This window comes from Hippoglossus hippoglossus, chromosome 4 (genome assembly GCF_009819705.1).
Source record: "Hippoglossus hippoglossus isolate fHipHip1 chromosome 4, fHipHip1.pri, whole genome shotgun sequence".
Taxonomy (NCBI): Eukaryota; Metazoa; Chordata; class Actinopteri; order Pleuronectiformes; family Pleuronectidae; genus Hippoglossus; species Hippoglossus hippoglossus.
The window spans coordinates 7,313,965-7,334,930 of NC_047154.1; the positions used below are offsets into that span (position 1 = coordinate 7,313,965).

The window sequence follows — 20,966 nt, forward strand, 5'->3', positions numbered from 1 at the left end:
CCATGGAGATTAGCTACTCAAATTACATTTTGCCTATTATCCCCTTGCTGCTTATATCAAACTTTGAATGAAACAAAAATGAAACCAGTGAATCTCAATTTGTTGGTTACTTTGGAACATTTTGATTCTTTTTCTTTTTTTCATTTAAACCCAGGTTACAATAGCCTGACTGATTTTTACTGCCCAATTGTTGGCAGTAAAACAAGATGTGAAAACAATGAAATATGATAACACTAACTTTGGGTAGCATGGATTTCAAATCACATAACACAATAAATTTCCAAACACAACTGCAAATCACGGAACAAGTTTTGTCAGCATTTTCTTCCTGTTAAAAAGTCCGTCCAATCAGCGACAAGCAATGACAATAGCAGGTACCTGCTTTCTCCATTGGAAGTTAATAGTGTTTCTTATCTGCTGTTATGTTTTGACGTTGTTTTTTGCACTTCAGTGCCACCGTAAACAACCATTAGAGAAAATAGTGTGATCAAACAGCTCCCGCAATATGGATCAACCTTAGCTCCCATTTATTTGGAGCCATGTATTTGTGTTCCCCCAATATAATATTATTATAATATGAGTGTTTGTTGGGCGTAGTAAAAAAAAACTGTATAGCTGCAGCTGGAAAATCAAAACAAGGAGCTGAAAGACACTAAAGCTATAGATCTGAGAGCAACTGTGGACTCAAGTGATAATAATCTGACTATATAATATGATTTGAGCTTTGGAATTGATTGGTTTTGCTATTTGAACATTATTTTTAATTCTGGTTTTCAAAAACATTTTATTAAGTACCTCTGATGGGAGAGGTTGTAACTAAGTCAGTTAGGTTTAAGGCCTTGAATTCTGCAATATAGGTATAATCTGCTTTTACGGTGCTGCTTTACTTCTCTAAACATTCTACAGGATTAATGGATGAGAGTTGATTTTGTGCCCAAAGAGGAGAGTCTAGAAGTTCAAGCTCAAGTGGTTGAATAATTTCGGACAGTGACTCAACATGTCAGGGAGGCAGGGAGCAGTCAGTGTGATGAATGTGACATTTCAACTGATGATGATGGTGATGATGATGATGATGAGGAGGAGGAGGAGGAGGTTTGCGTTTTGAAGTTGGCGTGGAATCAGCAGGGTTTATATAGGGAGCTGATCAGTTTGTATGTTATGTGCTACGTCCACATGTTTCCTGGCCTGGTCACTCCTACAGGGACTCCCTGCCGACCACCTACCATCTTCTTCACCAGCACTTCCTGCAGGACACTAAATGTACCACTGGAAAACTGGAAAGAGAAAACATTTTCCATTTTCCTATCTACCTTTGTTTTCAAAACTCAGCATGAGGTGAACTCATTTAAGACAAAGAAAAAAAATATTTTACATAAAGGGAGAAAGAAAGAAAATCGAAAAATAATAATATTAAGAAAAATAGTACTTCATAAGATATTCATATGTTTGGATCTTGCTGATTAAACATTATGTGTGTGGTGTCTGCTCAATTTGTGTGCAAAACTTTTAACAGAATAGTCACATAGCATAAGAATAAGCTGTTTAAATAACACTAAATATAGTGTTAGTTAGTTTTTATGGAGTTTTTTTTAACTATAGCAAGCTATGTACATTTATAGAAGTAAACTCAACAACAGTTTGCAATGAAATCACATGTGAAAATAGCTCCTATTCAAAAGTCTTCACAAATAAAAAGCTGTGAATTGTCTTGGCTCTGTTTGTGTGTATGCTCTGAGATCACAGGAGGGATTTCAAAGGTCAATGTCCCACAATTCAACACAGAAAGAATGGGCACGCACTGAGACAGAGGTGGGGGGGGGGGGGGGGGGGGGGGGGGGTCATGTTTGTGTGTTCACTCTGCATTGTTGTAAGGAACAGAAAAGAGGGCACAGCACAGATGGCATCAGTGGAGAGTACATGGAACTCAGCAGAGGTCACAGCATGAAGCACTTATTACAAGAAATGAGGTAGGGAAAATGTATCATGGAAATGTTTGTAGTGTGTTTGGTAACTTCGCTATCCCCACAGGAGAAACCAATGTGGTCACCTACGCATCGTAAACAAAGGAGTCAGACAGGACAGAGTCGAATACATACGACAAACATGCGGACACAATAAAAATATAACCCATATCTCAGACTGAAATCAAGATGAAATGGCCAACAAGTTGTTTTTGAGTGAGGTTAGTACAAATTGACAGCGCCGACCACTGGGTTGCTTTTCTCATTGAAATGGTAAATGGAGTGTATTTATATTGCATTAGTTTTTCTAGTCCTATCAACCACTCAAAGCCCTTCACACTTCAAGCCACATTAACCCATTCACACACACTTTCATACAGTACCACTATGAAACGCTTTTTCTATCAAACACCATTCACACACGGCCGACACACAGCCATAAGGGGCAATTTGGGATTCAAGGACACTTCAGCATGTGGATTGGAGGAGCGGGTGATCAAACCACCAACGACCCGCTCTACCCCCTGTGCCACAGCTGCCACAGCTGCCACAGCTTTCGTATTTCACATCATTAGAAATCGACTACTCTGAAATTTCAGGGTTCTGCTCACACTGTCCAACTGATCACAGGAACTCTGAGGCCTTAAATTACTCACGTGATCTAAAGACCTTTGCAGAGCAGAGAAAAAACAGCAAAAGAGAGGTGCAGACACAAAAATCATTGAAAACATACAGAGATAGACCCCAAACATCCAGGGGACAGAAAAATGGTTATTGGCAGTTACAGGGATAGTTTGACAGTTTGGGATTTGCTTAAGAGTTAGATGAGAGCACTGATATCCCTAAAACTGGACCATGTCTTGGCCAGAGGTCACAGCATGCAGCCAAGAAATAGTTTGGATGAACCACAGTAATTTGTTGTTTCTACACTTTAGTCTTTTGTAGACAAGCACGTTAAATGGGTTATTATCGAGCTTTAGTGGAGCAATACATAGCATTTGTAAAATCCTTGAAGATAGCCATGCTAGTTATTTCTACCTGCTTCAAGTCTTTATGATAAGAGTTGCCTTGGCAGCTACAAGCCTGGTGTCCAGTCAGTTTTTATTTTTCACTGAAAGGCATAAAAATTAGAAAAATGGCTAATGATTTAGAGATGAACACTAATCTTGAGAATATCAAAACTTTTTGGTGTGGTATGGGGACAGGAGCTGTGGAATGTAAGTGGCCTTTATCCTCTGACTCTATTTGAATCTGGACATACTAATTTGTATTTTCAGTATTTTCAAGTCTTCTTATCCAGTGCTCACCCTGTTGTTTACGAGGCAGTGTTTCAGGGGCCTGCAGAGGGTCCAGGTCTTGGTGCAGTAAAAAAAAGGACAGGGCAGGGAGGGAAGCAGGAAACAGTCCACACTTCCTCATACAGGACACTGTGTTCCTCTAAGAGGCATCCTGGAATCTACTGCCTCAAAGGCTTTTTTTTGTCTTTCACACAAACACACTTCTTTTCCTTTTGACATATTACTGCATTGTAATCATGCAGATGGGTGGTCAACATCTGACTCAAGAACTCAGCACAAAACTGAGCATGGAGGCAATTGGGTCAGTTCAACTTCTTGTTTGGTAACACCGGACCGAAGATCAAAGTGTGATGAAGAGGTGCCGATTTCAACTCCAGAGAATTGCTCTAAATTCTCACTCACATCTCAACACCAATGCACACAGAACATTTGCTTCACTACATCTTCAAAGGGAAATGAATATTTGCTAAAAGAACTATAGCAAAACGTGTAAGAGCAGGGCTTTCTCAATTTGTGATTTGCAACCAAGGTGTTGTAAACATAATTATAATTTGGACCCAAAGTTCTCTGTGCTCACAAAACTGTCATGGAAATTTACCAGACTTAGACACAGCTCCTCCGTGGATCTCCTAAAGCTCCATGGGCAGGGATAGATCACCAAGGCCATGTAGTCTAACCCCTGAGGTTTTAGATTGCTACAATGTCAGCTCTTTCTATTTTTAATCTTTTATTTGTTTATCAAATTTTGAATCAACATTTACTCAATCTTAATCTGACATAGGGGTTTGGTTTCTAAAATAAATTCTTAGCGATTCACCAAGAGCTCAGGTCTATAAGAGGAGAGCTGCTGTTAACAAGAGTGACTGGGAGATGTATCTAACTTAATGTGGGGTTACTCAGTTAGGCACTTGGATGTAGGCAGTTAGAAGCTAGTCTAGTCTAATCACCACCAGCATAATCAGTCCTACAAACCTTATTAGACGACGAGGGCTATGGACTCTGACCCTTTAAACTGAGAGCTGGACCAACCACCCTTGTACTGGGGCAACACTGGGATCTTACAACCTGTAATGAAGATTTTGAGAAGGTATTTATGGGAGTGACAAAAATCTACAAGTTTGAAACTCCTATAGTATTAACCTCTGTGACTTCAAATTTACCTATAGACATGTGTGACTATATTCTACAGCTGCAAATTATTTTCTACATGTACAAACTCAGTTTTCACAGATACTCAGTTGTTTATTCACCACCATTCCTCCATAGTACTCTGTCTTGTTCTTCCCCATGTATTCGTATTACCTAATAAGTCACATTTATTAGGCACACAACACAAATGATTAATTCATAAAATGCAAAACATTCCTATAAATTTATTTACTAATAATAAATCATCTTCTACAGGCTAAAATACACTAAAATGTTGCTTTCATGTTTCAGTTAATCTGTAATAATAATCCAGTGATGTGATGTCTGTAGTCATATCAGAATCAGCCTTAATGGACAAGTATGTGGGCGAATACAGGACATTTGACTCTGGTTTAACATTGATCTCAATATGTTTATATAGTAAACAAACATATATTACTAATTTATTCTTAAGTAAAAAATAAGGCAAAAAACAAACAATGTATAGTGATGATTACACACCATGACTAGAGTGAGTGCAAATCAGCTGCTCTGTATGTTCACACTGTGCAAGGAGTGCAATAAAAAAGTACTATACTTGTAAGTTGTTAGCGGGTGATATGAACATATGTATATTTGAGTTATTTACAGTGTACAGGATATGTACATGAGAATGACAGTGAATGGTGGTTTGTACATGTTAAAGACTGGGCATTTTTAGATGGTGAATATATATATATATATTTACTTATTACTGACAATGTGTGACTGGTTTAAGTGTTTGGCAAAGTGTTCATCAGGCCTGTGGGAAGAAACCGTTCTTGTGTCTGGCTATTGTTCAGTGCTCTGTAGCGCCTCACTGAGGGGAGAGGCTGGAACAGCTGGAACAACAGGATGTGAGAGGTATGCAGTGTTGCTCCGTGCACGTTTCTTCAGTCTAGAGGTGTGTCAGTACTGAATGGAGAGCAGGTTGGCACCTATGAGTTTTTCTTCAGCCCTGATGGTCAGTTGCAGTCTGTTTCTATCCTGTATGGTTGAGTTGAAATGGTTTGTCCATTAACTGATTGGTTTATCATTCATAGTCAATTGTTATTTAAGTCATTTTAAGCTCCGGTTCCAGTTTCTGGCAATGTTCACCTGATTTCTTGGTCCTCAATGCTATTAGAATAAGAGCGTGGTTTCAGACACTTGATTCAACAACACAAAAAATCATCAAAGTTTTGTTTTAAACCATTCTGACTTGTTTATATCTCATATTTCCAAAACATTTCCCATAACATTTCCAAAGATCTGTCAAACATTGGAAATAATCAGTTCTTAGGGCCTAATCTAAATACCTCCCCCACCACTGCATTTAACTTTGCATGTTCTGAGTCAAACTGACAAGACAAAGAGTAAATAGTCTAAATACTCTCATGTTGGCTTTACTTGTCATGCGGTGTGTTTAAAGTGCTGCCACCTGCTGGAGCATTTTTCACACATTTTGAATCTGAACGCACAGTTTGCAGCTCTTCTCACGGACACTGTTTGATGCACATTTCACACGAGTACCTGTTCATAAATCAGATTATTACATCTGAATTATTGATTTTGAATTGATTCCCGTCACATTTCACCCGGAACTGTTGCGAGCGTTTTCCCCGACGGCCCCTTTTCCCTGTTACACAAAACAACGGCGCACTGTAAAAATGACTGGGTGCTCACTCCTGAGTTTGATTCGTGTCTTCTGGTCTTTTCTCGCTTGCTGCTTCCTCGCGGCTCTTTGCGTTCACAAGCTCTCCGGAAAATATCAAACATGTCGTCTGTACATTGTATTTCAGGATCTTATTCGCTACGGAAAAACCAAACAGAACCTCAAACGAGACGAATGGCTGCGAGTGTTCGACGTCCCTAAAAGGTAAGAGACGATTCCCCGCGCAGCTCAAACACAGCCGTGACTTATGTGTAAGTAAATTCAAATTCAGTTTTTAAGCTGTAACACCATTGTTTACCTCTTAATAATCTGAGCATGGAGATTCAGCTGCACGTGCACATGCATCCTGACCGAAGCCTCTTGTCCCCTCCAGGTGTTTCTGGCACTTCTACGCAGTCTCGGTTTGCTGGAATGGTTTCCTCCTGACCTTGTACCTGAACTTCACGTTTCAGCATCACTCGCTGCCGTCGTGGCTCGCGGGGACGTTAGACCTGTTGTCAGGTGTAAGAGGCGCAGACAGCCAGGGTAGGCTGCCCCCCCACTCCCCTCCTCTGCTCTGTTAAAGCTTTACTCCCCCTGTTTGACTCTGGTGTCTGATGCTGGTCCTGCCTGTAGTCCCACAGCTGTCCACTCTCCTGGTGCAGCTGCTGCTCTGGCTCCACTCCCTCCGGAGGCTGCTGGAGTGCCTGTGTGTCAGTGTCTTCTCGGATGGAGCCATGCACGTGCTGCAGTATGTCTTCGGCCTTGGGTACTACATTGTGCTGGGGTTAACGGTGCTCGGCTCAGATCATGGGGGGAAAGGTGAGAATGAAAAGACCCCCCCCCCCCCCCTCCATATGAGCTATTCACTGCCTCTACTATGTTGTGTTGATGTTTGTGCTGTTCTGTTCAAGGGGCTGGCTCCCTCCTCTCCCAGTTGAGCTGGTTTCACGTGGCTGGGTTTGGATTTTTCATTGCCGCCTCGCTGCTGCAGCACCAGTCCATGGTCCTGCTGGCCAGGCTGCGCACTGGGAAGTCAGGTAGGCCCCAGCAGTTCTCTTCCACTTCCTGTGTGTTTTGTTTATTACACGTGATTTTTTTAATGAGCATTTCCTACAGTATGATGATAAGATATTTCTCTTGCTACCTTTTGGTAGTGAGTTGAGTTGTGGGCTTGTAAAGAAAAACAATGAGATAAATGATGCTTTAAAAACCCTGTGTGCAAGTTCTCCAAGCAAGAAAATAATGGAACTCTCGAAAAACATGTCCACAATTCAATTAATTTCCCTCAAAGTCAGAAATTTGATATTTGGTCCGAAAACGTCTTAAAAGCAGGAGGAGATTCATTTTTCCAAAATAGAAGAATATGCATTTATTTGCAAAATATGATGTGATGATTACTAGTCTGCATTTTTGAGTCCATTTGAAAATTGGATAAATTATTGGTAAGTAAAGGCAAAGGTTTAGATCAATCTATTTCTAATACAAATTAAAAGAGAACAGAGAGAGAATTGTCCACTTCTAGGTCAATGAATGTTTGTTTTACATTGCTTGGAGAACTTGTTCAAAGATGATCAGTCAGGTACTTGGGACAATTTGTTAGCCTTTATGAAAGTGCTCCATGAATGACATTATCATATTTAGAACTGTAACTCTTTTGATTTTGATATATTTGTTTGTTTTGTTGTTGTCATTTTTAATATTTTATTATTTTTTTAGAATATTATGTGATGTAATATTTTTGACATGAATAAAGTTAGGAAAGAAGGAAAGAAAAACCCTCTGTGTTTTATATGTGGGATAGTCAGCATGAGGGACCCCTTACACACATATACATGTCATTCATTGGTCATATAAAAGTCACATGATGTATTTTCTGTCTGTTGTGTTGCAGGTTCAGTGGAGACGCTGGCTCACAGAGTGCCAACCGGAGGCTGGTTTGAGCTGGTTTCATGCCCACATTACTTCTCTGAGCTGCTGATCTACATCTCACTGGCTGTGGTGTATGGAGGCCTGTCTTTCACCTGGTGGCTTGTTGTCCTCTATGTGCTCTTCAACCAGGCACTGGCTGCACAGCTCTGTCATGAGCTTTATATCAGCAAATATGAATCATACCCGAGACACAGAAAAGCATTCATACCTTTTGTGTTTTGAATAGTTGTGCGCCTTGTTATGCATTCCATTTTGGGAAGAGTGAACAGGATCTGAATGTGCAGGAGTGAACTCACCTCTCACCGCGTTGATTGAAACAGGGCACTCAACCAAGTGGCGCTGCTCGATACTCAAAAGGACTTCATGCAGTGCAGCTGCTCCCGAGTGTGAACATGAGGCATAGCAGTGCTGCAGGATTGTTCTTCTGCAGCAGAGGTGTGTCCAGGTGAAAGGGGAGCTGTTCCTCAGACACTGATGTGAAGAAATGAGGAAGCTCACCACAAAACACTTGTTTGTTACAGCAAGACCTTGTTTTTGTAAAAACGAAATACTTTCATGAAATGTTAACATATTTTTGCATTGTTAAAATAAGCAACTTTAAATATTTGTTTAATAAGAGGTAATGTCAGAACATAAGGGGAAATGGAGAGACTAATTCTTAAATCTGTTTATGTTGTTGCAGAATGTAAAATGTTCTCTTTAAAACAGAAACCCAAAGAAGATGGTAAGAGAGAAACCAATGAGACAGTTGTACATGTTTTCTAAATAATTGTAATTAAATGAAAATAGAAAAAAAAAAACAATCATGCCATTTGTGCTCGATGTTCTGTTTGTGTGCTTGTTTATCTGTATTAATCTGAGTCCATGTGGAGTTTATGCTATGACTTGGTGAACCCACTAGATGGCGATATAATTGATAGTCATACAGTCTATGTAGTCAACCTGTGGCTGAAAACTGATACTATTGAATGAAAGATTAGTAATTTTGTGTTTAAACTTGTATATTTATTGTCAAATAATCATTGCTGAATATATAGACTTTAAAAGTGGCCGATGCAACCACTGAATAAACATTTAAAAAAGGAACATTTGCATATTAAAGATTACCGACATATTTTAAGATCTGATCTTTATGACACTAATATAACAATAAACCTCTAATGATGATTTTATTTTATTTTATTTATATATATATATATTTTACATTATATTACTAAGGTCTCAATGCATCTGATACTGACAGTGAGATTGACCAATCACTGAGCTCTCCGGTGCGCACGTCAGCCACTGGCTCTACGTCATTGTTGCGCTGGTCCAATCATCGCTCAGCTTTTATGGCCAGTGCCACAGCAGGGTTGTAACTTCCTCGCGAGTTGGTTCGGCTTCCTCTGAGGGTGACGTGTATCACGGAGGACACCCTCACATTGTGGATGCTGCTAATATGAAGTTAGCCCGTCCTGCTGCCGGAGATATCAAGTGATTAACGGAAGAGAAATCCACGAGCCAACGGTCTTCGGTCGGTGCTTCGGGGGCAATCATGTCTGTGACGCTGTGTGGAGCACATGGACGGGCTGGGAGAGGTGTTATACGCGTCTTGGTTCCGCTCACCGCCGCCGTGTTGTTGTTGTCGGTCGGAATCGCTGCAGTTCCAGAGGAGCACAAAGCGGTCCCGGTCCAGGAGCTGCTCCCACAGGAGGTCAGGAGCTGCACCGTCAATGTCTCCCTGCGAGTCAAACCTTTTATTTGCGCCTTATCTGCCGCCATCGCCGTCAGTGCTGTATGCTAGCACAGCCGAGCTAGCCTGCATGCTAACACAGACGTGTCCCATTGTTTTCCGGTGTTTCAGTTTAACAGGCTAATTGGTGATTATGTGTGCATGTGAAGGAAAGTGGAGGGAACGTGGTGAGGGACGAGATGTGATAATGTCCACAGCAGTTTAAGCATATCAGAGGTGTCGGTGAAGCATGTGGGCCCAGCAGTATCCAGACCGTATCGATTAGAAAACATATACAGGAAATAAACTTTATTGATTAGAAAACATAAACAGGATATATACCTTATTGATTAGAAAACATAAACAGGAAATAAACTTCATTTATTAGAAAACATATACAGGAAATAAACTTTATTGATTAGAAAACATAAACAGGATATATACTTTATTTATTAGAAAACATATACAGGATATATACCTTATTGATTAGGAAACATATACAGGATATATACCTTATTGATTAGAAAAAATATACAGGATAAATAGATACTGTACAAATGTACAGGATAGATGAATAGATACTTACTTTAATAGTTAGAAAAGAAACATATAGGATAGATAGATACTTACTGTATTGATTAGAAAACATATACAGGATAGATACTGCATTGATTTGAGAATGCTCCACCTACTACTCTGGCCTCATCCACTCTGGTTCTGCCAACCCCAAGGTCCTCTTCTCCACAATTAACAAACTTCTCAAACCCATGGACAATCTCAACCACTCCTTCACAGCTGATAAATGCAACCCCTTCCTCTCATTTTACCAATCAAAGATCGAGACATCTACAAACAACTAGCCACTACCACCCCACCATGAATCCCCCCCTCCCTAACTGACCGCTCACTCTCCCAATTCTCCCCTATCACCCCCTCAGAACTCAATAAATCACTGTCTGGCATGAAGACTCCGACCTGCTCCCTGGACCCCATCCCCTCTACATTAGTCATAGCTCGTCTCCCTGCTCTCCGCTAGCTCATCCTCTCTATAACCAACTCCTCCCTGTCTACTGGCTCTGTCCCCCCAGCCCATCCTCAAAAAGCCTGGCCTTGAACCTGACATCCCCAACAACTACAGACCCAACTCCAATCTCCAACCCTAACCCTTTTTCTGTCAAAAATACTGTAACGTACGGTCGCCTCCCAACTCAAAACCCACCTGGACTCCAATCAACTACGAACCATTTCAATCCAGATTCAGATCTCATCACAGCACAGAAACCGCCCTAATCAAAGTCACAAACAACCTTCTCCTCTTCTCTGAGGATCACTCTCTCAAAATCCTTATCCTCTTTGACCTCAGTGCTGCATTTGACACCATCAACCACTCCATCCTCCCCACCCACCTTGAGCCCTCCCTGCACATCACTGGCACTGCCCTCTCCTGGTTCAAATCATACCTCTCCGACCGCCACCAGTTCATCAGCAACAATCATCCAACTCCAACACGGCCCCCAAGGTTTGGTGCTTGGTCCCCTCCTCTTCATTCTCTACATGCTCCCCCTCGGTAACATCATACACATCCATGGCCTCCATTTCCACTGCTATGCTGACAACACCCAACTCTACATCTCCACTAAATCCATCACACCCACCACTTACTCCACCCTCGCAAACTGCCTCACAGTTGTAAAGACCTGGATGCAAAATAACTTTCTCAAACTCATCAGCCACAAATCTAAAATCCTCATCATCAGCCCCAAATCAATCACCAACTCCTGCCAAAATGTCTCCCTTTCCATCGACGGCTTCGCTGTTCCCGCACCCACACACATCCGTAACCTCGGTGTCATCTTCGACCCAACCCTCTCCTTTGAACAACACGTCAACCACATTATAAAAACAGACTTCTTCCACCTAAAAAACATTTCCCGAATACGCCCCTCCCTCTCCTCCTCAGCCGCTGAAACACTCAACCACGCCTTCATCACCTCACGACTCGATTATTGCAATAGCATACTTTACGGAACATCCACCAAAATCATCTACAAATTACAATAGGTCCAAAACTCTGCCGCCCGTCAGCGTCTGCTCACCCACTCCCGCACCAGAGACCACATCACCCCCATCCTTCAAAACCTTCACTGGCTCCCCATTCAACAAAGAATACAGTTTAATATTCTCCTCATCACATACAAAACCCTCCACATCCTCGCCCCCTCTAACCTCTCTGACCTCCTGCACCGACACAATCCCACCCACAACCTCTGATACACCAACCTCCTCACCCCTCTCACCCTGTCCAAGCACCGGGGGGGACAAGGCCTGCTCCATCGCTGCCCCCTCCCTCTGGAACTCTCTCCCCCAACCCCTTAGACATTCTCCCTCACTCACCTCCTGCAAAAATGGGCTCAAAACTCACCTTTTTAAATCTGCTTTTAATCTGTGATGTGTGTATGTAATATAATTGTTTTTAATGTTAAATAACTGTCTAACTGCTATGTTAACTTGTTGTTTTTACTGTCACAAATAAAATGTATTATTAAAACATATACATGATTGATAGATACTTACTGTATTGAGGAAGTACAGGAGTATGTACATAGCAAGCTTTGCAAATAGTCAATACCAATAGAGGTGCACAATATACAATGATTGTTAGTGTAACAATACAACACTTGAACATAATTACTAACTGTAACCCACTGTCACTCTGTGTGGATTTTCTTTCTGCAGAAAGCACCAAGTCCTCATCCAGTGGGCCCTGTAATTTCAGAGAATGACTCCACCAAAGGAAACATGGGATTCATTCACGCCTTCGCAGCCTCCATCTCCGTCATCATCGTCTCAGAGTTGGGAGACAAGACATTTTTCATCGCAGCCATCATGGCCATGCGCTACAACCGTCTCACCGTGTTGACAGGCGCCATTCTGGCCCTGGGAGTCATGACGTGTCTCTCTGGTTAGTAGAAGTGGATGTTTGTTTCTGTGTGTTTTTTTGAATTACTGCATCCTCTCCAAGCAATAATAAGGTGTACTCCCCACTCCACTCCACAGTGCTGTTTGGTTATGCCACCACCATCATCCCTAGAATCTACACATACTATGTATCCACGGCTCTGTTTGCCATCTTTGGTGTGCGCATGCTGAGAGAGGGGCTGAAGATGAGTCCAGATGAGGGTCAGGAGGAGCTGGAGGAGGTGCAGGCAGAGATCAAGAAGAAGGACGAGGAGGTGAGTCAAGTTTTTACTGGGTTGGTTAGTAGCAACCTGGACAAAATTCATAACTCTTTTATTATATTCCCAGTACCTTGCAAAAACCCTGTAGCTCTACTCCAATGACCCTGTCAGCTAAAAGCTATGCCTGAAGCCAAATTGCATCATTTCTGCATTTCTTGGAAATGTGTATTTTAAGTCTCAACGATTGCACACGCGATTGTGTTTGCAACACACCAGGACATAACAAGTTGTAACCTGCAAATGTCCTGATCTCAGTGAAAAACAGGTTATATAGGTATCACACAGAGAAGGAAAACCTTGTATGAATATACCGTATATATTCAGCGATTATTGATTTGCAGCTCAATGATTTCATGTTTCAGGTTGTCAAACACATCATCTGCTTCCAAACTAAACAGCTTAACAAAGATCTTCAGTTCCTTTTGTTCACTCTCACCTGCATAATCAGATGTCATGCAAGCTGTTTGTTATGCACACAATGCACAATTTGACTGTGTCCAGTTCTCCCAGCTCTGCAGCAGCAAAAAGGTTCCTCCGCAAATTCTCCCTATTCTTGAAGTTTCAGCTTTTTAGCTTTCAGCTCGCTCATCACAAAACTTGACTGCTTAATAGGACCTTGTTCAGAATGTGTTCTTGTGAAAGCAGCTCGTTGGCAACACAAACTAACCCACAGAGCTTGTAACTTTAACCAAGAGCATTTGTCCTTGTAACACATCCAGTTAAGCTGCAAGTTTCCATCTGTAATGATGCTTGAGATTGACCTTTTTTCATCACTTCCACTGTGTCCCTGCACACTGGGCACAGTTTTACTCCAATAGAAAATAATCATGTGTCCGTCAGGCATTCAGCCAGAAGTGACCACTCTGCAGAACATGTTAGACTACAATTGTTTTTATTTCAGAAAAAATAATAACTACTGTCATGTCTCGTGGGCTGTATTTGTCCTGGAGGACAGAGTTCTAAGCCTCTGGCCTAGAAATACACTCTTATCCCTTGAACATCAAGTTGTACAACTCCTATTGACTTTAAGTCAGTACGTGTAAGTAAACATGCTGCAGTTATGTTAGTGGCCACATTACATCTCTTAGTTTGGCTACTGTTCCCTGACTGCTCGCAACTTCTTTCTGAGGTATAAGCCCCATTTAAACACAGATCCTGATATATTGCTGGTCCACTTTGCGTGTTTACACTTTACCAAACAAGCCATATGTGATTTCATGTAGCATGCCGCCGTTCAGGAATCAGAAGCATGATGTGTAACACAGAGTCGGCATCTGTCCTCTCACCTCACTTTTACACAGACATACTGTATATTTGTTTCTGTGAGTAGCTCAGCTGTCAGTTTCTAGGTGGAACAAGGTGGACTCTGTACCTTTGTACTTATGTAAAATGGCTCCATAACATGTGGTGAAAGGAGTGCCACTGTTGAAGCACATGTGTATAGTACTTTAAAGTGAAAGATGACTAGTCATACCGCTGATCCAATCTAAAACTCTCCTGTGTGGAAGTGACAGTTATGAAAAATATTCCGCTATCTCAATAGATTTGTAAAGCTGTTAGGGTTGCAACAATTAACTGATTTAATAGGTACAAATTTATTTATAAAAATAGTTGACAAGAATTAACCCTAATAAACGATTGGTTGGTCTAACGTCTCCTGATGAGGGGGAATCATCATCCAGTGTTTCAGTAGAATCATGCTGTCTTTGTCTGCTCAGCTTCAGCGATCTAAACTGGTCAATGGGAATGCAGATGTGGAGTCTGGATCAGGGAACACGCTGCCTCAGAGGAAGTGGCACAGCTTCATCTCACCCATCTTCCTCCAAGCCCTCACCCTCACCTTCCTCGCAGAGTGGGGGGACCGCTCCCAGCTGACCACCATTATTCTCGCAGCACGGGAGGTTTGTTACAGATTTTCTTTGACACAATATTAGGGCTTTAATCGATTATAAAAATAGTTGGCAGCTAATGTAGTAATCGATTAGTCTGGTCTGATATAATACACGGCACACACTGTGGCAACGCTCCTGATGTGGGGGCAGTAAACAGCTCACGTGATGAGACAAATAAACTACTATTGATACAGCAGAAACAAGTCGTCAAAAGTGTGGGAACACTTTACATTAAAGCCCTCAAAGAGCATTTGCTGCAAAATGTATAAAGTTGATTTCACATGGAACAGCAGCACAACATCACTGTGGTATGAACCTGAAGAGAAAACATGTTGGAGACCTTCTTCTTCTTCTTCTCTCAGTTTACTGGAGGATCGTGAACAGCTTTAGGTTCATGCTGCAGTTGCGCTGCTGTGTCATGTGAAATCAGCTTTCCACAGGTTTTCCTTCAGGTTTTACCGTAAAATGTTCACCCACATTTGAAGACTGTCGCTTTCCCGACTCAACGAGGAGAGAGAGCAGTTGTGGACAAGCAGTTTTAACTCCTCTTAACCAAGGTTGACCATCCAGAATCAACTTATTCAAAACTAACAAGGTCGTTTTGACTTTACCTGCGACTAGTAAGAATTTGTATATACAATATAACTACTTCTAACTACTCAAAATTTCAACATCTGTAATAACATAGTAAGATTCAAACTACTTTTGTCATTCATGTGTGTGTAGTTATGTTGCAATGTCTCAAGTGTCTACATGTTTATTGTGTGTGGCCCCAGTGGGAAATAAAGCCTGTGTTTATTTATTTTAACTACATCACAACCCACTTTGTGCTGTGCTAATACACTGGTAATTAAAATCGCCAGCAAAGCCGAGGTGTAATTTTCTTTCACATCAACATGAAATTCACTTTTTATTTAAATTCCCAGGATCCTTTTGGAGTTGCTGTGGGCGGTACACTGGGACACTGTTTGTGTACAGGACTGGCTGTGATAGGAGGGAGAATGATCGCCCAGAAAATATCTGTCAGAACAGGTACGTTGCTGTGTTTTCATATCCTGTTGTCACTACACCATTAAACCTCACAATCCTTATTATAAGCAAGCTGCTTTGATTCATTTGATTGGTGAGTACAGGCAGATTAAAAAAGATAAATATATTTCCAAAATGTGAGTAGGCAAGATATTTGTAGTAGTATTTGTACCAGTTTAAACAAAAACTACTGTGAGAATTAATTTAATTCAAAGACAAAAAAAGAAAAATCTATATTCGACTGCTGTCATTACTATTCACATGTGTACTTTTATTTGTTTTATAAATGTGTTGGCTCGTGTGTGTGTGTTGTCTAACACCATGGTTTTGCGTACCCTCAGAGAGAGAGAGAGAGAGAGAGATCGAAATCGAAGTTATTTACAGCTTATACTGAATAAATCATCTCTAGAAGTGACCTGTGTAGTCCAGATGTGACAAGGATGTCTGGAATTTATTTTCACAATTTTATTTATTTATTTCCACATTTGATCGATCGATCCATGACTGAGGAAGATGAGTCCCCATAGTGTGACTGTAAACAGATTTAGGTCCCCACAACATGAGTAATACCTGGACCACACACACACACACATGGATATATTCAGTGTAAGAAAGAAACAAATGTTGTATGTTGGAAAAAAATGGATGAATGTCTATTTTCCTAAATCTTGGGTTTAGGTTACATTGGTGGTTTTGCTCATTAGAAGAAATTAATGATAACTGAACCTGTTTTGTTTCCACAGTTACAATCATTGGAGGAATTGTTTTTCTGGCGTTCGCCTTCTCTGCCCTTCTCATCAAGCCAGAGTCTGGATTTTGATTGGAAGAACGACTTTTCAGGTTCACTCTGTATATACGTGTAAACTTTGGTTCACTTGCTGTTGAGAGATTGTGTGTGTGTGTGTGTGTGTGTGTGTGTGTGTGTGTGTGTGTGTGTGTGTGTGTGTGTGTGTGTGTGTGTGTGTGTGTGTGTGTGTGTGTGTGTGTGTGTGTGTGCGTGTGCAACAGACCGTGTGACAAGTTGAACAGGAAGCCAAAGTCCCTTCCTCCTTCCTTTAGACAACTTCTGCTCCACTAGAGCCTGTAAATCTGAGTGGTTTCTCATAATGCAAATTTAGCATTAAATAAGATTTTCCTCACCAAAACCTTTTGGGAGTCGCTGAATACTTACAAAGCAGAAAGTCTGAAGTACTGAGGAGAAAACATTGAGTAACAGACGTCGGTGTGAGAGGAGAAAAGAAAGAACTGTGGCTTCCTGTTCGAGCTTTGTTCTCTTCACAAAGTGTGCAAGAGGAAGAAGCACACTCGCTGCCCTCCAACCCATCTGGTAGAGGTTATGTGGCTCAGTCAGAACCCGACAAGCAGTACCTTTCTAACACTTAGCCATCTCCTTTAGACACTAAGTCCATTTCAAAGTCATTGCCTTTTTACTTGTTTATAAATGTTGAATGATCCTTTTGTTTGTCTGTTTAACGTGAGCCCAGATGCTGGTGTTTATTCCACCTTCCTCTCTGGGAGACACTTTTTAATAGAATCTACAACAAACTCCCCAAGAAGTGCGATATGATTTAAGTTGAGACAGAGACATCATTGAAATATTTCTGAGTTATTCCCTTTGGCTGCTGATACAAAGGAGCAGTTATTTTAGAGAGACTGGGTCCTGAACAACTAGAATACCTCTACGTTCGGGTGTCGCCATACCTTACAGTATATAGTATCCATAGAGCTACAGCACAGCTCCTCTTCAAAAAGCTGATCACATAGTGGTGATATTGGTCCACACCTGGTATCAACATCTGTCCTGAATGTGTCTCCTGGGACCACATGTGGTCGGATCTCACTGGAATGAATCAGTGAGGTTTTAGCCATTTCCAGTATCAGTCATGATCGTGGTGGTCAGTGTTGATAGTGTGGCCACAAACAAATCAATGTATGGACTCTTAAGAGGAAACATTTGATTGATTGTTAAACTGCAGCAGGTCAGAGGACGTCCGCTGAGTAGGCGGTCCTTCATATGTGGCCCAGGACAGATCTGTGTTCACAATGTGAAGATGTGGCCACATGTGTCTCGGACCAACTCAGAATGTGTTTTTTCTGATCGGACCTCAGGACACACTACTGAAGACACATTGGGGTGCGTTCACGCTGACCACTTGTGATAAGACCATTCAGGACAGATCAGTTACCAACAGCGTAAAGAGCACAGATCATGTTGATGATCGGTCAGGAATTAGCTTCACAGGTTAAAAACTCCTCCTCTGTGATAAGAGCCATATTCATAAACAACTTGGTGCTTCAGTTGTTACTGGCCTGAATCACAAAAGATGCTTTCAAACATGGACTAAACTCCAGATAATCTCCTGACATCTGTATGTAGGAACACAAATGTCTGAGTGAGAGGCTCCTGACTTTCTCTAGTTTATCCTGCCAGCCCCCTAGTTAACAGGATAATGTCTGAGTGAGCCCACGTGAGACTGTAAGAACACCTGAACGCTCCAGAGATCACTGTGTTGCTCGTCAGTGACTGGAAAACTTTGTATAAAGTCTGGACCCAACTGGGCGGACATACTCCAGAGTTCTTGTCCGAGAACAATTAGAGTCACAGACAGAATGTAATCATGACGACATGACGTACAGAAGAAGTGACACAATCACCACCATGTCATTTGTACAATTTGTTGACCCTCTTCAGCCATAAGCAGCTGTGTTGTAGCTACAGCGACACCTCAACCAGCAATGTAATAAAGCCCTATGTTTCCCTTTTATTTAAAATGCTCTGTATTTATTTAGCTTCATTTTCTTTTAGCGTACGTACTGTAGACAGAGAACAGGGTGGGTTAAGAGGTCAAAAGAAACGAGGGATGGAATTATTTTTTTAACTGAACAGGCCAAAGCTGTGTTGTCAATATTTGACAGGCTGTGCCCGGCTGTGAAATCCGTCTGTTTGTGGGACAGGTTGGTGGAAATCTGAAAATTTCTCTCAATAAAAATGTTTCATGTCTTGTCTTCTTTCTAAACCAGTCGTTTGTTCTGTATGTGAGATGGTCACCGATAGACGTGGGCTGAAAAGACAGTAATGAGCCAGAGGAAACAGAACACCGGAGACATTTCATAGGGATTTATTTCAGATTGAAGGGGAGCAAACGGTTGATACATTTGCTTCAGAAGGTTGTGTTGAATTTCTGAACAGTTTGGCTCAAGAAATAAATGCAGAGCAGCACACATGCAGACCAAAATCTGGAGGGTTACAAATACACTGTCCGATTATTTGATGTTGATGAGGGAATAATGTTTGATGTCTAAAGATGCTGAACCTCAAACTGAACAGCAGGTGGCAGTAGTGGATCTGCAAGAAAAGTGTTTTGGGGCAGAATCTGTTACAATGTTCACAACAATAAAAGTTTTTATTTCTAAGCGCTGTAAAAAGAAAAGGTCTATATATTTTTTCTCTATAAATTTCAAGGTCTTGGTCTTATTTTATGATTTGGTGCTTAAAATTGAAGTAAATTGAATACCTTTTATTTTAGTTCATTTTTTTGCCATGGATTTTTGTAACCTTGTTTAGATAAGTGCTATACAAAGAAAAGTTATTATAACACATGCTGTAATTAAATGTTGCAAGAAGGAAATTTTAAGTGTTAATTAATGAACTTTATCAGCAATGATTCCTTCTCTCGTAAATATATTTTTTATATTATTACAACTCTTAGTCATTTTCCATTAAAACATGAACAGCTCACTGGTGTCATAGTAGGAATTGTGGTTCAAAAGTGCATTAATAAACACTTATACATGCTTAAATCCATATTAATAGAGTTACAGCATAAACTGAAATGTTTATAAACTGTACAGAGACCTAAGTGTTGAAACCACTTTATGATAAGGTTGAGGAATTAAAGTAACATACAGCTTTACTGAAACTTTATAGATTAGAGCTGTAATTATTAATTATTACTCCAACATACAAATACAATTACAGCTGCTTACAATAAGTGATCAGTCATAAACTATAATCCCAGAGATTTGCTTTTATATCGCAATAAATTTACTTTTTCGGTTTTTGGACAGTTGGTTAAATAAAACAAGACATAAACTTCAGTTTTGGGGAAAATGTATCTCTGCAATTTAATAAACCAAAAGAATAATCGTGAAGTGTCAGAGTAATAAATGAAAAATAATTATGATTGTCAATTTGGTAATGATGTAGTCAAAATGCTGGTAACCACTGATCTATTTACATTAAAACTAAAACACAGAAAATAATTTCATTTAATATTTTAGCTAATGTATCAAAGTGGTTTGAATGCAGCAATTCTGGCACTGATACTATTAATGGTAATAAAATGATTTTTGACCGGCCGACTTATATTCCTGTCATGTAATACGGTCTAAGTAGTTGACGGCTGCATGTAGTTATTTACTGATCAAAGTTAATAAAACCATTGGCCGCAGCCGAGTCAGTGATGTCACAGCAGGTGTTCACCATCACCTGAAAAAGGCCAAACAGCTGCTGTGACATAAACCTGCAGGATTCAGAGCGCATTAACCTTTTAGAAACGTGGCTGAGTGGACTGCAGCAGTACATTTCCTGAGCCAAACCAAAACGCTACACAAACATGACGTGAAAGCAGAGAGAAAACACTGAGACACGAGCTTCTAGTGTGCACATCAGAACTACAAAACATTGAACAGAATTCACCGTGTCCTTTCGTTTAGGGCTCATCCTCTGGAGTGCCCCGCTCTTTGGATAACAAAACATTTCCCCTCATTTTTCTATGACTGGAAAACCACTGACTGATAACTTTGAAAAGAAAAAGCATTGCTTTGTCTTTTAAAATGTGTCAGTTTCCACCTGTATTCCAGCATGAAGGAAAACAACTTGACTGGCAGGTAAAGACTGAACATGATCATGAAAAGAGAAAAGAACCATTAAATCTAACAGTCTTCGTCTCAGAGCCCGACCGATGTTTTGGTGGATAGAAATGAGCCTTTCACAGACATATTGGCATTTGCATTGGTGTCGGCTGATGTGAATTATTTTCACATTGTTTTATGATTGAATTTGATGTTAAAAAAAAGGTTTTTATATATATACTTTTTT

The 20,966-nt window shown here is 40.7% G+C and overlaps 3 protein-coding genes across 5 annotated transcripts in view; 2 read left to right on the plus strand and 1 right to left on the minus strand.

Annotated features, from left to right (window-relative positions):
- The window catches only part of clocka (clock circadian regulator a), a 49,329-nt gene that overhangs the window by 142 nt on the left and 28,221 nt on the right, over nt 1–20,966 (minus strand). Inside the window, exon 24 of the transcript XR_004613542.1 lies at nt 11,986–11,995. The gene's annotated coding sequence lies outside the window, so the exon portion shown is untranslated. The remainder of the gene's footprint in view (nt 1–11,985; nt 11,996–20,966) is intronic.
- Nucleotides 6,044–8,785, plus strand: srd5a3 (steroid 5 alpha-reductase 3). Its single transcript, XM_034581939.1, has 5 exons — nt 6,044–6,284; nt 6,454–6,605; nt 6,696–6,881; nt 6,974–7,099; nt 7,954–8,785. Exons 1-5 carry the CDS (start codon nt 6,076–6,078, stop codon nt 8,211–8,213), a joined length of 933 nt encoding a protein of 310 aa, XP_034437830.1. The 5' UTR covers nt 6,044–6,075; the 3' UTR covers nt 8,214–8,785.
- Nucleotides 9,336–19,281, plus strand: tmem165 (transmembrane protein 165). 3 transcript variants are annotated; one of them, XM_034581941.1, is made up of 7 exons: nt 9,336–9,687; nt 12,442–12,667; nt 12,763–12,938; nt 14,663–14,845; nt 15,763–15,868; nt 16,609–16,755; nt 16,836–19,281. In XM_034581941.1, exons 1-6 carry the CDS (start codon nt 9,529–9,531, stop codon nt 16,683–16,685), a joined length of 927 nt encoding a protein of 308 aa, XP_034437832.1. In that variant the 5' UTR covers nt 9,336–9,528; the 3' UTR covers nt 16,686–16,755; nt 16,836–19,281. The 3 variants fall into 3 exon arrangements, with proteins under 3 accessions (XP_034437832.1, XP_034437833.1, XP_034437831.1); XM_034581942.1 differs by having other exon boundaries at nt 16,846–19,281; XM_034581940.1 differs by having other exon boundaries at nt 9,337–9,687; nt 16,609–16,768; nt 16,863–19,281.